Below are 13,803 nucleotides of genomic sequence, written 5' to 3'. Positions count from 1 at the left end.
GAATGCTAGTGGCATACTATCGTGATCCATTTTAACTCCTGGGGTCTTTTCTGTAACTTAGCCAGTCACTCTTCATTTTCTTTTTGGGCATTTGATTAGTCCTTCATTGCACTTTCCCTTATTGAACTTCATGTTCCCGGCCGCTTGTCTTATTCCTCCTTATTCTAATCCTAGCCTTGTGAGTCTCTGCTATCCACCCAATATCATCTCAAATTATTATACTATCACTTGCAGGTACTTAATCTTAACTGTAATCTTTGCTCTGTCATTACAACACACGTTTCGAGAACACCTCTGCTACATCAGACACTAATGCGAAAGATAGCTGAGAATGACACTTCTCAGGGCAGGCATGAATTTCACCCCAAATCCCTAGGCTTCCCCTGGGATACAAGGCCTATTTTAGAACAGGGACTTGAACCCCATGTCTCTCAACTTCCAAGAAATTGCCTTTGGGGGATCTAGGATAAGTAATTTTTACACCCATGTTGAAACTGTTCCATGTTGGGCCAGACTCCAGCTTCCTAGCAAGGACACCTGGCTGGTACATCTTAGTTGTTTTCAAGTCCTCGCTCTAGCCTAAAGCCTTACATTTCCTCCTCTCATTCCCAGGCATCTAACCCACGTGCTGTAGTGTTTAGGGGGCATGAACACTGGCCTCCAGCTCTGAAAGTACCATGCAGCTGCAAGTCTCTGATCCCTTTGGGGATTTAAAAAAAAAAAAATAAATAAAATTATATATATAATTATAATATGGGTAGTGTTATTTTAAAAATAGATTCCAGGCTGGGGCTTGTTTATCCTAGCGGGGGAAAGAAAAAAAGATCATGGCTACACCAGTAAAACCACTCTCACACCACTCATTCCAGAATAAGAGCTCTTATTTAAAACACTTTAGCTTATGGTGCTTTCAAAGCAATGAGAGGAAAAATTTAGCCTAAAATGTGTAAGAGCATCCTCAGGGAGTTTTAGCAGCAGAGATATGCCAGCTCTTTTCCCTGCTTAGACAAGCCCTTAAAAAGGATACAAGTCCCTCAGAAGAAATGCTCACGTTCCTTCCATTCCTACATTATCCTTTTCATGGGCTGTAACTTGCTAAATGGATTAAATCTTATTTGGGGTTTTAATTTCACGTTTGAAAATACAAAATCCAGAAGGAAGCATGAACAATACTGTCAGAGATAACAGATGGAAAAAAAAAATCCCTGCTCTCTAGCAATTCCCTACCATCCCAAACTGTGCAACTTCCACTGGCTTATAGCAACTGTCAGGGGTATTCGTGGTTCAGAAGGGCTTCCCTTTTTTATTAGCAACTTGCCAAGGACAGATGGCAGAGCAAACTGGAAACTACTATAAGCCTGGAGATTTTAATGCCTCTGTAGCAGCACAAGTCTGCCCCCCAGTCTATTCCAGTCACAGGTAGGCTCTGACTAGTGATCAGGGGGACAGTGTTTCAGATTGTAGGAACACAAGTTGAGACACTTTGCAGAGGCCTGGTTGTCAAAGGGGCACTTGGCTCTTTCAGATTAGGGACTTTGTGTGTCTGTGAAGCTGCCTACAGGCCCCCTTGGCTGCCCCGTTCCAAAGCAGTATGCGAGAAGAATGAGGAAGCTGCCAAGACACTGGTTAGAATATGGAAAGGGCCAAAGAAGACAGCAAAGAGGACTGCTACTGAGGCCAAGGCATCATGGCATTGCACTGCTCACTCCATCCTAAATGATGAGGTGTGACTTAACTTTCATTTCACTGCTTCCCCCATTCCAGTCTGAAATACTAGAACGAGGAACTTTAATTGGATCACTATTACTGGGCAATACTGCTGAAAAGGTGCTTAGAGGCTGCAAAGAAAGCCCCAAACCTTGGGAAATAGTCAAGAGACCCATCACCAGATTGCTGTAGAAGGAAGTGCAGGCAGCACACACCTGATGAGAAACCCAAGTAGATAAATGCTATGCATTTGAGGGTATGAAGAGCAGTAAATCACACTCATCTGTATCTAAGCACCATGAAAGCTACCCCTTCCACCCATCCCAAATCAGTGGTCAGAAGCTTAGAAAAATTGTTATTTTCTTTCAAGAGACTGGAAACCAAATCTCTTCTTATGCAAGATGTATTACCTAAAGCGGTGATGAAAGCTCTCTCAGAGATTCTAGTCATGTAGCTTTTAAAAGGGAATAGTAATTTTTACTATTACTCACCCCACCCCCACAACCATTGGCTAGAACATCAGTTCAAAGCTATTTTAAAAAACTGAGATGAGTCACTTGTTTCAGTTTAAAACTACAACTGCTGCGATTTACTCATTTATCTTATTCAAGGTTCAGGCATTTTCCCCCTAAAGCTTAGACATGGCGATATAGCTTACAAGACAACCGCAATTCAGAGACTGACATCAAGCAGTTTTAATACAAAATCCAATACTTTAATGAAATTAGAGCGCACGGGAGGATAGACCAGCTCAGATATACCACTAAAACGGATACTGCTGGGCTGTGTACAATTTTTCAAACACCTTCTGTTTTTAAACAAGCAAGCAGATTGACAAACTACCATTTTCTTCAGAGTGTCAAAGATCCTGAGTATAGAGTTATTCAAACCACATAAAATGTATATATATGAAACTTCTATTTACGAGCTGGTGACCTGCACGCAGCATTGCACGGATAAAAAATATACTACTTTCAATACATGGAGCTAGATACTTTCACATTTATCAGAATTTCTACACAAGTTTTAAACTGAGCGTTCAAGTTTTGAGTTTTCAGTATATAGCCTTCACTGGTATGAAACAAATGCTTATTTACATTGTGAATAAAGTGTAAGGGCTAATAAGGCCATTTTCCCATATTGTACTGCTCAACACTGCAAAATATATACACACGGAGAACCTAATATAGGCATCAATTCTACAAAAAAAAAAAAAAATCACTTTCTATTTGTACAACATAATAGAGTCAGTACGAAGAGAGCTTTGTTAGCACCAAGCCACTCCAATGGTTCTCAGCAAACATGAGCTTTCACAGCCAGTTAGGAGAGGCTGAGCAGCAGACAGCTCCACTGCCAAGTGAGGAAATTTTTGCTCTCCATTCTTTGAGTCTGACAGTATAGTAACATAGCATTGCACTACTGTATGTTAACGCACCCCTTCCCAAAGAGCAAGCACAGAAGCACCCACTGCAACAGGAGGACTCTTCAGTGTTACCAGATGCTCCAAGCAGCAAGAGCCACCAAGGCATTTACCACATCAAATCTTCCAGAACCACAGATCTGTTGATATCTTTCCTTTGGATTCATGCTAACAAGTAAGAGTTAGCAGCTATGAGTGAAGCTCACTGGAATTCAGTGGTTTGTGAGCCAGGTTATCCTTAAGCTGCAAGAGCTAAAAGTAGGGCAAGGGGGAGGGTGGTGAGCTCTTTTTGCAGTGCAAAGGAAAGAGACCCCCTTACTGCTCATCTCCTGTGCCTGCTGTGGCCGGGGTGGTCCCGGTCATAGCGATGGCCTGTGCGCTCATAGGAGCGGGAACGCTCGTGCCGGTGATTGCGGTAGTAGTGGCTCTTCTTCTTGTACTTCCCCGAGTGATCGGAGCGCTCCCGTGATCGGCTCCTGGAACGCGATGAGCTCCTGCTACGGGACTTCCTTGGCTTGTGCGCCGAGTATTTGTAGTCCTTGGACTTTTTGTAACTCCTCATCTTGGAGCCTTTGTAACTAGCACCATGGTTGAACTGTCTTGGGGGAGAATCGCTGCGACTCCTGGAGCGGCTATGAGATTTGGAACCGCTGGATGTAGAGTAGCTTTCACTTTTTCTATAAGAAGAAAGCAAAAGCAGAAGGTTCTTAGCAACCCATGCCCATGTCAATACCCCGAGTGCTATTAACATCGCAGATGTACCCACACCCAGGTGGACGTACTGGACTAACTAGATCCAGCTAATGCTGCCAAGACCAAAACATACTCAAAAAGCCATCCAATCTTTTAGTTATAGCAGACATTGGGAATTATTTGTAAGATTAATTATGTAACATTTTCAGATGAAGTCTGAATTTAAATAGATGTTATCCTTTAACATCTCTTAAAATCCCCCTCTCCTGGGAGAGAAGCTATTATCTAGCAGAGCCAATATTCAGGTTGAAAGCTGCCTCACATAAGTCTTATAAGAATAGAACCGTCTCTAAATATATCTGAATAACCCCTTAATTATCCGACTCAGCAAAACGTCTACGTCTATGTAGATTAGCGGATCTTAACTTTGGTTTTGGCCACCCACTGACAATCAGAGTATATTTTACTGCTCACCCATTTCAAGGCTGTAGCACAAACCTGACTGAAGCAAAAGATTTGAGTAGCATTTTGCCTACAAATTTAACTATGAAGCAGTATTTTATATCCCTATGCTTATAAAGCTGAGCAAATAGATATTGCCTATTCTCTCCGTCCTGCAGGAAGCTAACTGGCACTTCATGTACTGGACAGTGGGTAAAAAGCACAGCCACTGACAAACTGAAGACGCTATTTCCCCAAAATCTTTTTAGTAAGAATGCAAAGCCTCCTATTACATTTATCAAGCTGTCTGATCTTTATAGCAGAGCTTTAGTGGAAAATTAAGGGTCAACTTCATTCCAGTTCTAAATATAAGAAGTGTTTTTCTAATGTGTATTTCTGAAAACTTGAGCTGAATGTCTGAAGTCATCTTGTCCCTGGCCTGTAGATCACTAGCAAGAGGTTTTTCTAGCCACGTTCTAAAACTCGAATTCTACTTGTGCAGCTGCACGGTTTGGTATCTTTGGCACAAGTACAAACAAAGGAATTCCCTTGACTTGGAAGACCAAACAGAATCCAGATCCTTGTGCTGCTGCTCTGCTGTGTCTACAGCAAGGGTAATCACAGAAGCACAAACATGTTTTTGTCATTTAAGCCAGTAGAAAGGACTAGGAGCACACACAAGGCAGGAGACTTGTTCAGAAATAACCTGTCATTCATAGACCTTCATTCCACTGACCACATGCGTACTTGAACCTGACTGGCTACTCTACAGCCCTTCTGAACAGTTCAATTTGTTGCCAGCTTGAATTGTTGCCTCAGTCGAGCCCTTTGCCACTCTCCAAAGGCCCACTCTGGAATTGCCATTGGCTGCTAGTTTTCAACACAAGCGTGGAGAAATACTTCTGTGCATACCTGCCCACTGCAGCACATACCTGTGCTTAGGGGATGCTGATCGCGAGGGTGACCTTGAGTAACTCTGCTCTCGACTGCCACTCCGGCTTCTACTTTCTCCCCCTTTCTGAATACTGAGAAGGACAAAGGACAAGTGGTTTAGACTGAACCAAAAAACTCCCAAACCAAAACTAAACAGTCTCCACTGGATGCAGAGCCTTACCCATTCACTGGGCTGTTAGGATTTGTTCTTTTTGCTCCCTCCATTTTTCTTTTGGCATTCTTCATTGCCTGGACAGGAAGTGGTGAAGGTTTGTTCCCTTTGCCATCTTTTGGAGACTCTGGAAGCACAAAAATAAATAAAGAAAGCTATATATATGTGGCTATGGATATGAATAAACTACCAGGCTTTAGAGAGCAAACAAATTATAGAATGGCAGGCACCTGCCTTCATGGCCTGAAATAATTCTTTCATACAAAGCCACTTTCCTTCCTTTACTTACAGGTATGAAAATTGCTGCAGCATAAATTATTTGAGAACAGAACACGAAACCTTCTCCATCTGAAACTGGTTTGCCTGCTCGTCCCATTAAAATTAAGATTTTCATGTTGTATTTCTTACATGCTAAAAGTGTTAACAAGAGAACTGTTGCTGAATGGGATGAAGCCAAGCGTCCATCTAGCCCACTCAACAAAGAACAGCTCACATAATCATTTGGCAGGCAAACAGCCTAATGTGCCATTAACTGGAATACCGCAGGCAACTGGACACAGCCTCACTGAGATGATCTCTACTCGGTAACTGACAGGACATTATATCCATTAGAGATATAATGGATATAATGTCCTTGAGATAAAGGGCAAAGGAGCATATTTTACACATGTGAACAACACCAACCAGTTTTAGGAAGAGGAGAAAATCCTGATGTCGTATCCAAACTGGGGGTTCCGTCTGGTATCAGACCCTTCGCTTGGGCTTTTGCTTCTTCGAGGGCTAGCTTTTTCTTTTCTACTTTGCTTTCCAGATAAGGTAAGTCAACCTACAAATGCAAATGGAAGAGGTCAACTCTCCACTTAGTTGCATTTAAACTACCTATTTACCACATAGACCAAGAGCAAGAGATACAACTCTGGGGGTCTGCATCCCACTTCATTGGAATTTTACAAAAGGTTTCAATCGGATGATAACTTGCCTCAATTTATGACAAAATGTTGTCTATACTGATCTCATGCTGGCGTACGCATACAAACCTTTTTCTGAGTGTAGAGCTTCAGAATCTTTAAACAAATCTCTTGAATTTCCTCCTCTGTTGCTCCAAACAGTAGAAACCAGTGAGGACGATTGGGAAGTGGAATCTGTAAGATGTCACAGACTATTAGCTTTCTGACTTTTTGAAGAAACAGAAACTTAAGTTTTTACATTAAGCAACTGAAAAAACCTCACCTCCAGTGTCCTTGCTGCAAGGTATATGCAGGCACAGGCAATGCTTTCTGGCTGGAATCTGACAAAGACATCCGTTCGCAGGCTATCATTCATGTAATTCCTGAAAAACAAGTAAGGGGGAAAATTGCTATGCCCTGCATTCTACTCTCTTTAACTCTACAAGAACTACTTTGCTATGCATTCAATTACTATAGTTAAGGTCTATGCTCCTGTGAATCTAAAGAGAAGTTAAATTAGTCTACTAAAAGATCCCTCAAGTAGAAGGAACAAGGGGTTGGGAGTTAAGTTAATGACTGACTGGCTGTTGTGATAACTGTTATGAAAGAGAACCAATTTTAACTTCACTTTTCTTTCCTCTAGATCTACTGGCCTGCTCTCATGCAATGAACAAAAGTTTGTGTAGAGGCAACATACAATATAATCTGTAAAAGTACTCAGTTATAGCAATCTAGGCTCAATCCCATATGTGGAGAAACATGTAGACGCAGGGTGCCACTCAAAGCCACAGATTCCAAAGGAGTTCTTCTGGGAAAAGCAATCCAATGCAGCTCGTGCCCACATCCACAGTACGGTTCACGTGGCAACGTGTCAATTCTCCATCAGCAAGACATCATCCAGAACAGAATCCATTTTGATGTAAAAAAGTAGCCGTAGAAGAAATCTGTGCTTTGAGGAACATCAATGCTGAAGAAGGCTCAGTTTCGGGCAGATCTCCTCTTCTTTGGCATATGAAAGTATCATTTCCAAACTGTCCCATTTCAACAAGGTTGCTTAAAATGAATATTCACAGTATGAGAAAACTGTAAGATATTGCACATATTCCACAGTCAGTACATTTTAAAAAAAGTGTAATTCTAAAACCCTAAATTCAGATGCAAGTACTTTGTACTTTAAATTAGTTAGGCAAATAAAATGCTCAATTGGGTTAAGCTTTTTAAAAAGAACATAACATTTCTTTCAGGCAGGATATCAGATGGTAATGTCTGAATTCAGCCCAGAACAAAGGCCTTTGTATACTTCTGCAACAAGCATTCAGAATGAAGTCCAAAACTGACCATGTGGGTACCCAGGATACAAGGATTCACTACCCCAAGGACACCCACCCCAGAGCCCATGTAAATTGTGCTTACAGAAAATTGTATTTAGAGAGCAAATAGGAGATGCTTGTGAATTCCACTGCAACAACTGAAAAAGGTATATACATAGGCATGAGGACCTTTCCTACATCTCAGTCCTAACAGAATGACTGTGACCGTGGAAAAGTAGGAGCAAAAACTATTAGTTTATCTTGCACCTTGACACCTGGCTTTTGAGGAAAGATAATGCCACAACAAATCAATTTTGTTAAGAAGATGATGACACTTAGGTGGACAGTAGGAACCGCAGCATTCCAAAGAAGGACGATTCGTGTTTCATAATTGCCAAGCTAACAACACAGCATGCTCACAGGCTGCTACCTGTGCACTCGATCATCGGGCTCTGGGTCTGGGTGTACACAGGAATGAATTCTTGTTACAATAGTTTAGAAACAGCAATGCTGGAAAACTACCACATTTCAATAATCGTTTATACTGGATACCCACTTTTCAGAAACTGGAGCAACCACCATGAGCACATTTATATATGTATAAAAACCCGTGTCCCAAATACATTTTAAAGGCTGGAACATTGCTTTACTATGGTTACTTCTTCCCATCCCGAACAGGCAGAATATCAGCATCTAAAACCCCCAGTTTTTATATAAATTCTGCATGCATTAACACTACTTAATCCAGTAGTGGGAGAAACATCCCGTGGCATTAACTACCCTTAATTCTGAACTGTAAACTTTCATCATAAATGTCAGATTAGATAATATACACAAATTATGGCAAAAAAAAAATGAAGTCTATCACAGTTTTTAATCACTTAATGCATTCCCTCCCCCCATCCCATAAGACTCAAGTCTCATCTTAAAATGGCTTTTTGCACTGTGAAGGTAGTACAGCGGTTTTAACACAGTCCTAGAAACTTAACATTAGCAGGTTTCAAAATGTTGACAATCAAGTTCTAAAAATGTACAAGAATCCAAAAGGCACAACAACAAAAAATGAACAATAAAAACAGTCAAAAGGATAAGCACAAGCAGCAGTTGGCCAGTTACTATACTATCGTATATATACCACCTGTCTAGAGTCAGCCTTCTCTTTGTAGAGCCTGCTTTGGTTTGACTGAAGACGGCAGCTATCCCTGCACCATAGCGCTTGGGCAGCAGAGGAGAAGTCTTAGTCACTTACCCTCAGAGGCTACCCTTTGATTAAAAGAGTACAGAAAAGAAAAGTCAAAATAGGTTCTCTACCAAACAGGGCACAGTACCAGACAGTTCAGTCAGCAGAAATATGATCGTTAGGTTCATTACCCCAATTTTAATTAACGGCATTGTTATACCAATTACCAATTTGTTAAAAATCGAGACCTGGAATTTTACATGAAATACCCATCCCCAAGTGAGTTGCTTTCACTATAGTGAAAGCAGACGGGGCAAGCAGAAGACTGTTCGTGACAAATGTAAAACAGTGAGCTTTTCCAGTCTTAGGAGCCGACATCTTGGATTATCCACGTGAATCAAAACACATCTTGTTTTAAGATGTGTGCTGAGAGTTCGATGCACTTGTTGCAATCAACAGACCAAGTATTGGGAACGAAGAACATCAGGAAAGGACTAGAACTGCATGTGTGATTTACCAAGAAATAACCACTGAACACATTCGCTTCAAAGGGAGGATGAATGATAGGAGAGAAGGGAAGATAGAGCAAGGGGTGAGGGTTTAAAGCTACCTTACCATTTAAAGACAGTGCCTGAAACTGACAGGCCGATCAACAATTGGGTAGTAGGTTGAGGCACCCCAGGAAACACTGGAGTGGATTACTCATGGACACAGTAGCGGGCTAAAGCAAATGTTGCCCAGAGTGCCTCAAATGACATATTTCTGCCACTGCCCCTGCTGGTCTCTTAGAACAAGAAAAATCAACTTACCATGAAGTCTGGACCAGGTGTTGGTTACGTTCACATTCTAATACCTGAAGGTACATAACGATTATCTGGAAGATATGGGTTATCAAATTATTACCAGGAATCTTGAGAGCCAAGTATTTAACTCAGAGGGGCATCCATGAGGCATCTGCTATTCTGTCCTAGGTGCTAAGTATCCGTAAAGAACGTGCGCGCAAATGCCTAGTATTTACCCATGCAGCTCCTGTCTTCCAGAAGAGGGGGAAAAAAAACAGGCCGCAAAGGTTTGTGTGGAAGATCTTCCTAATAGGGCATCTTCCAAAGTCGGGCATCATTTTAGTCAACTAGAAGACTTGCTTTCAACTCAGTTTTCAAAATAGATGCGGTTTTCCTACAGAGCTCCACATTCTTTTATAGGTGCCAGCAGGATCAAGCGGCAAACACCACACTTCAAATCCACTGGGAAGAAGCTTAGTCAACTTTTTCTTTTGTGCCCATGCAGCTTGCAAGGCAAACAAAAATTCTCTTTGATCTACATATGGAAAAAAGTCACAGGAGTCAGCAGTTGGAGGTATGCTCAGTCCTGTGATCAGAGCCCCTCAAGTCTTGTGACAAAAATCAGACCGCAGTGGCAAGGCGAGAGACCTGAACGGAGTGTGACAAGTTCTGAAAGCACAGAAACTTCCTTACCCATGCTTACTGTGGGTAGTGTTAAGGACAAAAGCGGTGACTTGTTAAAACAAGGAGCATTTCATCTCCCGTGTTTGACCTGTTGCACCAGTTAGGGCTTTGCAGCAGTATTTCGATGTTTCAAGATGGAAAATATATATTTAGGGTGCAAAAGAAAGGGGTAGTTCTTTACATGACACAAGTGACTGACTAAATGAGAAATGCAGGAGCAGCATGCGCAGGCTTCTAGAAAGGACGGATAGTCACCCCATTAGCAGTGACAAATTTGTCATCCTAGAAAGCTAGGATTTATTTTATGAAGTATCAGTCATTTGACAGCCTTAGACAGAGTTGCTTGTATTTTAATACCAAGGTTACCTGCTCATACAACAACAAGCTGTTTTCATGCTAAGACTCAGGGAAGATCCAAGTACAGTTATGTCTAACCAGTACTTAACATCTGCATCCACCTCCAGTCTTCACTCACCAGCGAGATAAGACCCACTAGTAAGAATCTCTTGAATGAGAAACAAGATAGCAAGATCATAGTAAACTAACTTCACTAAGATCACTACAGTGGCATCATGCCGAGCAAACAGCTTTCATCCAGGTTTTGTCTTTTTGAAGTGGGCAGTGCAAGATAAACATGTATTTTAATATATTAACCAAATGCAATACAAACCTTATGTGGGTGCTTTACATGGACGCAGAACCCCAATTCCTTTAAAACTCTTCTTTCCGCCTTTATGATTTGGTTCTTCAAATTAACATACTCTTGATCTAGTATTAGAGGTACAGGTTTTCTGAAAAAAATGTTAGATGCCATCAAGTAAGACGAACAGGCATTAATCTTATATTGGATACAAGTGCACATTGAACTCTTTCCTGCATTTTGAAACACAAATATTTATGATACAAGGAGGTATCTGGTTGAGATCCTTTCTAGATTTCCTGAACTCGTTTTACGTTTTTACCTCCTCAAGCAAGGGTTTGTTTCCCCAATGTATTCCTACTTCCCCAGAAGCTGTCCCAGTAGGAACGGCAGCACTGACAGAGACACGCTGCATTCAGGCCATAACATTCAGCGTCTCCGTATCAAAACTGAAGAAAGCAACGAGCCCCGAACGCTATAATCCAGACTCCGAGCTTACTTTTTTTCTCGTAAATGTCGAAGGCGATGAAACACATTAATCACATCCCTGATGCGCCTCGGCGCTTCTTCGATTTTAGATGCCAGATGAACACACGCCATTGACACGTGCTGGAATAGAAACAGGGCAACATATCGACGTTTGGCTTCGATTCTACGACCGACCCGAACGTTTAGCGGAGGCCCGGCAGCGAGAGAACAAAACGGCATGCGCAGAAGCATTCAAAAATCTGGCACGATCGCTGCCAGCAGTAACGCGGATACGTAAGACTGAGCTCGACTAAACAACGTCTACAGGTTTCCGTGGGAAACCCACACGTGGATTTGCTGGACATGGGGCTGGGGAAGGGCCTTGCACCTGGCTACAAGCCTGGCTACTTAAACGGGCAGGAGCGGGCCGGGCTCCTTACCTCCATGGAATGCTTCACGAAGGACTTGGTGTAGAAGAAGCGCTGGAAGAGCACCTGTCCCGTAGCCATGGCCACCTGGGGAGCAAAAAGACATGACATTTGCACTCGTGTGTTGGTGTCGCATCCGGCCAGCGCTGAACAAACGCTGCTGGGAACGGGCGAGCCCCGAAAAGGAGTGTTTAAGGGAAGGTGCAGCCCCCCCCTGCCCCCAGGAGCCGGCTTAGGCCTGCCAGGAAGCGCCACCGGCTGTGACGCAGGGCCGGGCCGCTGCCAGGCGTGACGCAGCCGATGACGACAGCGGCCGGGCGCTCCCCGGCAGGCCGCGGCGGCGCAGTGGGGCCCGGCCGGGCCGGCTCACCTGCGGCAGGCGCAGCAGGATGCCGGCGGCCTGGATGAGCTCGCAGCCCGTGACGCGCAGCTCGGTCTCGGTGTCGGCATCCAGGCCGCTGCTCATGGAGGGCGTGAAGCGCAGCGTGGTCTCGGGCAGCAGGCAGTTCTCCAGCGTGATCAGCACCCCCGAGTACAGCCGGTCCCCGATCAGCACCGCGCCGGGGCCCGGCGCCGCGGGCAGGCCCCCAACGCCCGGGGCCGCCCCGGCTGCCGCCGCCGCGCTGCCCGCTGCCGCCGCCGCCGCCATCTTGTGGCGCTGCCGACGCCTCGTCTGCGCAGCCTGCCCGCCGGGAGGTGCCTCGGCGCTCGGCGCCCGCCCTCGCTCGCCGCCCATTGGCCAAACGCGCCGGGCCGCCCGCGCTCATTGGCTGCTGCCGCGCCGAGGCTGCGTGCTGACGTGAGCGGTGTGACGCACCCGTTGGGAATTCGAATGGGGTGGAACGGCCGGAAGTTCCGGGTGCCTGAGCTTCACTTCCGGTCTCCCCTCCCCCTTTTTGGGCCTACCCACCACACACCCAAGCCAGCAGGCAGGGTCCAGCCTGGCCTCAGTGTGCAACAGGCCACTCCAGCGTGAAACACGCAGTCCTGCCTGCATTGAACCCACAGTTTTGCCTCCTCTTGTGGCATCAGGCCCCCAGGGCTGGGCAGAGGGAGATTGCACTGGAGGGCAGGGATTGGCGTCCACCCCCCTCCGCCGTGGTGCGAGAGAACGGCTTCCGCTCAAACACCGAGTGAGAAGCAAGCAACCCGTCTGCTAGGAGGTTGACGGGCGCTGCAACAGCTTACAGGGTCGGTCGGGAGCCAAATTTTCCGAACGCCCCGTCGCCTCTCCACACTTTACAGCCAGTCCAGTAAAAGACGCTACGAAGCAAACTTGTTCCTCGGGTTTTAAGAATAGGGGTCGAGCTATCACCCTCTCGCGTGACAGCTTGTGTCCCCCGCCCCTGACTGCCACCATCGACTCCTCTGTGAAATCCTCCGAAATGCGAACTTTCATTTCTACCCAGGAGAACTTTTGCAATCTTTTCTCCGATGCCCGATGAAGGGTGTTTGTGCCCGAAAGCTTGCAATTGAAGAATTTTTTTTGGCAAAAAATCTTGTTGGTGTAATAAAAGATATCAATTCTACCACAAGTCCCGATTGCTTTTTGCTCTAGACCAACACGGCTACACCCTGGATACCAAACTCACTTCCTAGACATCCTAAAAGTTTCTGTGTTAGTTTCAATTAAAATAGCTTCTAAGTCTGTCTGGCCGTTAATTTAAACATCAATTCATCTTGCCACTTAAGAAGGAACTGCATCATTGACTATATTACTTTGTCTTTTCATACCGCAGATTTTTGGTAATTTTTTTTTTTTTTTTCAATAAAATGTTTAAGTGACTTATTTTACATGTGATCTAGTGGCCGGAGTGTTAACAATACCAAGTCTAATATATTAAAAGCTTTCCTTTCACTAAGTTTCAGCAGCTATTTCTTATGTATCATACTTTTAAGCCACAGCTTTTCAACATAAACCTTCAATTTGGCAGGTGCAACATATCTGATTGGCTACTTTCATCTGTAGTAGTTATCAGATTTCTGCAAGTACCTTTT

The 13,803-nt window shown here is 44.1% G+C and overlaps 1 protein-coding gene across 5 annotated transcripts; it reads right to left on the bottom strand.

The window, feature by feature from the left end:
• Positions 1 to 2,400: 2,400 nt before the first annotated feature.
• Positions 2,401 to 13,749, bottom strand: CCNL2 (cyclin L2). Of its 5 annotated transcripts, XM_059716659.1 has the most exons (11): positions 12,176 to 12,556; positions 11,818 to 11,892; positions 11,409 to 11,518; positions 10,940 to 11,060; positions 9,613 to 9,677; positions 6,597 to 6,696; positions 6,404 to 6,508; positions 6,051 to 6,192; positions 5,376 to 5,493; positions 5,194 to 5,286; positions 2,401 to 3,804 (listed from the first exon to the last, which is right to left on the bottom strand). In XM_059716659.1, the coding sequence occupies exons 1-11, from the start codon at positions 12,539 to 12,541 to the stop codon at positions 3,450 to 3,452; spliced, it is 1,650 nt and encodes a 549-aa protein (XP_059572642.1). In that variant the 5' UTR covers positions 12,542 to 12,556; the 3' UTR covers positions 2,401 to 3,449. The 5 variants fall into 5 exon arrangements, with proteins under 5 accessions (XP_059572642.1, XP_019349388.1, XP_019349387.1 ...); XM_019493843.2 differs by lacking the exons at positions 9,613 to 9,677; positions 10,940 to 11,060; positions 11,409 to 11,518; positions 11,818 to 11,892; positions 12,176 to 12,556 and adding an exon at positions 7,011 to 9,606; XM_019493842.2 differs by lacking the exons at positions 9,613 to 9,677; positions 10,940 to 11,060; positions 11,409 to 11,518; positions 11,818 to 11,892; positions 12,176 to 12,556 and adding an exon at positions 8,762 to 9,606 and having other exon boundaries at positions 6,597 to 7,366.
• Between the last annotated feature and the right edge of the window lie 54 nt (positions 13,750 to 13,803).

This window comes from Alligator mississippiensis, chromosome 13 (assembly GCF_030867095.1).
Source record: "Alligator mississippiensis isolate rAllMis1 chromosome 13, rAllMis1, whole genome shotgun sequence".
Taxonomy (NCBI): Eukaryota; Metazoa; Chordata; order Crocodylia; family Alligatoridae; genus Alligator; species Alligator mississippiensis.
Note: the sequence above shows the minus strand (reverse complement) of the source record. Positions and strands in the feature narration are given on the sequence as shown.

Coding starts and splice junctions, on each gene's coding strand:
- CCNL2 (XM_059716659.1), bottom strand. CDS start 12,541: ATGGGCGGCGAGCGAGGGCGGGCGCCGAGCGCCGAGGCACCTCCCGGC. Junction 11,061..11,408: donor CGACATTTACGAGAAAAAAA/GTAAGCTCGGAG, acceptor CATTTTTTTCAG/AAAACCTGTACCTCTAATAC. Junction 6,697..9,612: donor CACCTGGTCCAGACTTCATG/GTAAGTTGATTT, acceptor CTTGTTTTTCAG/GAATTACATGAATGATAGCC.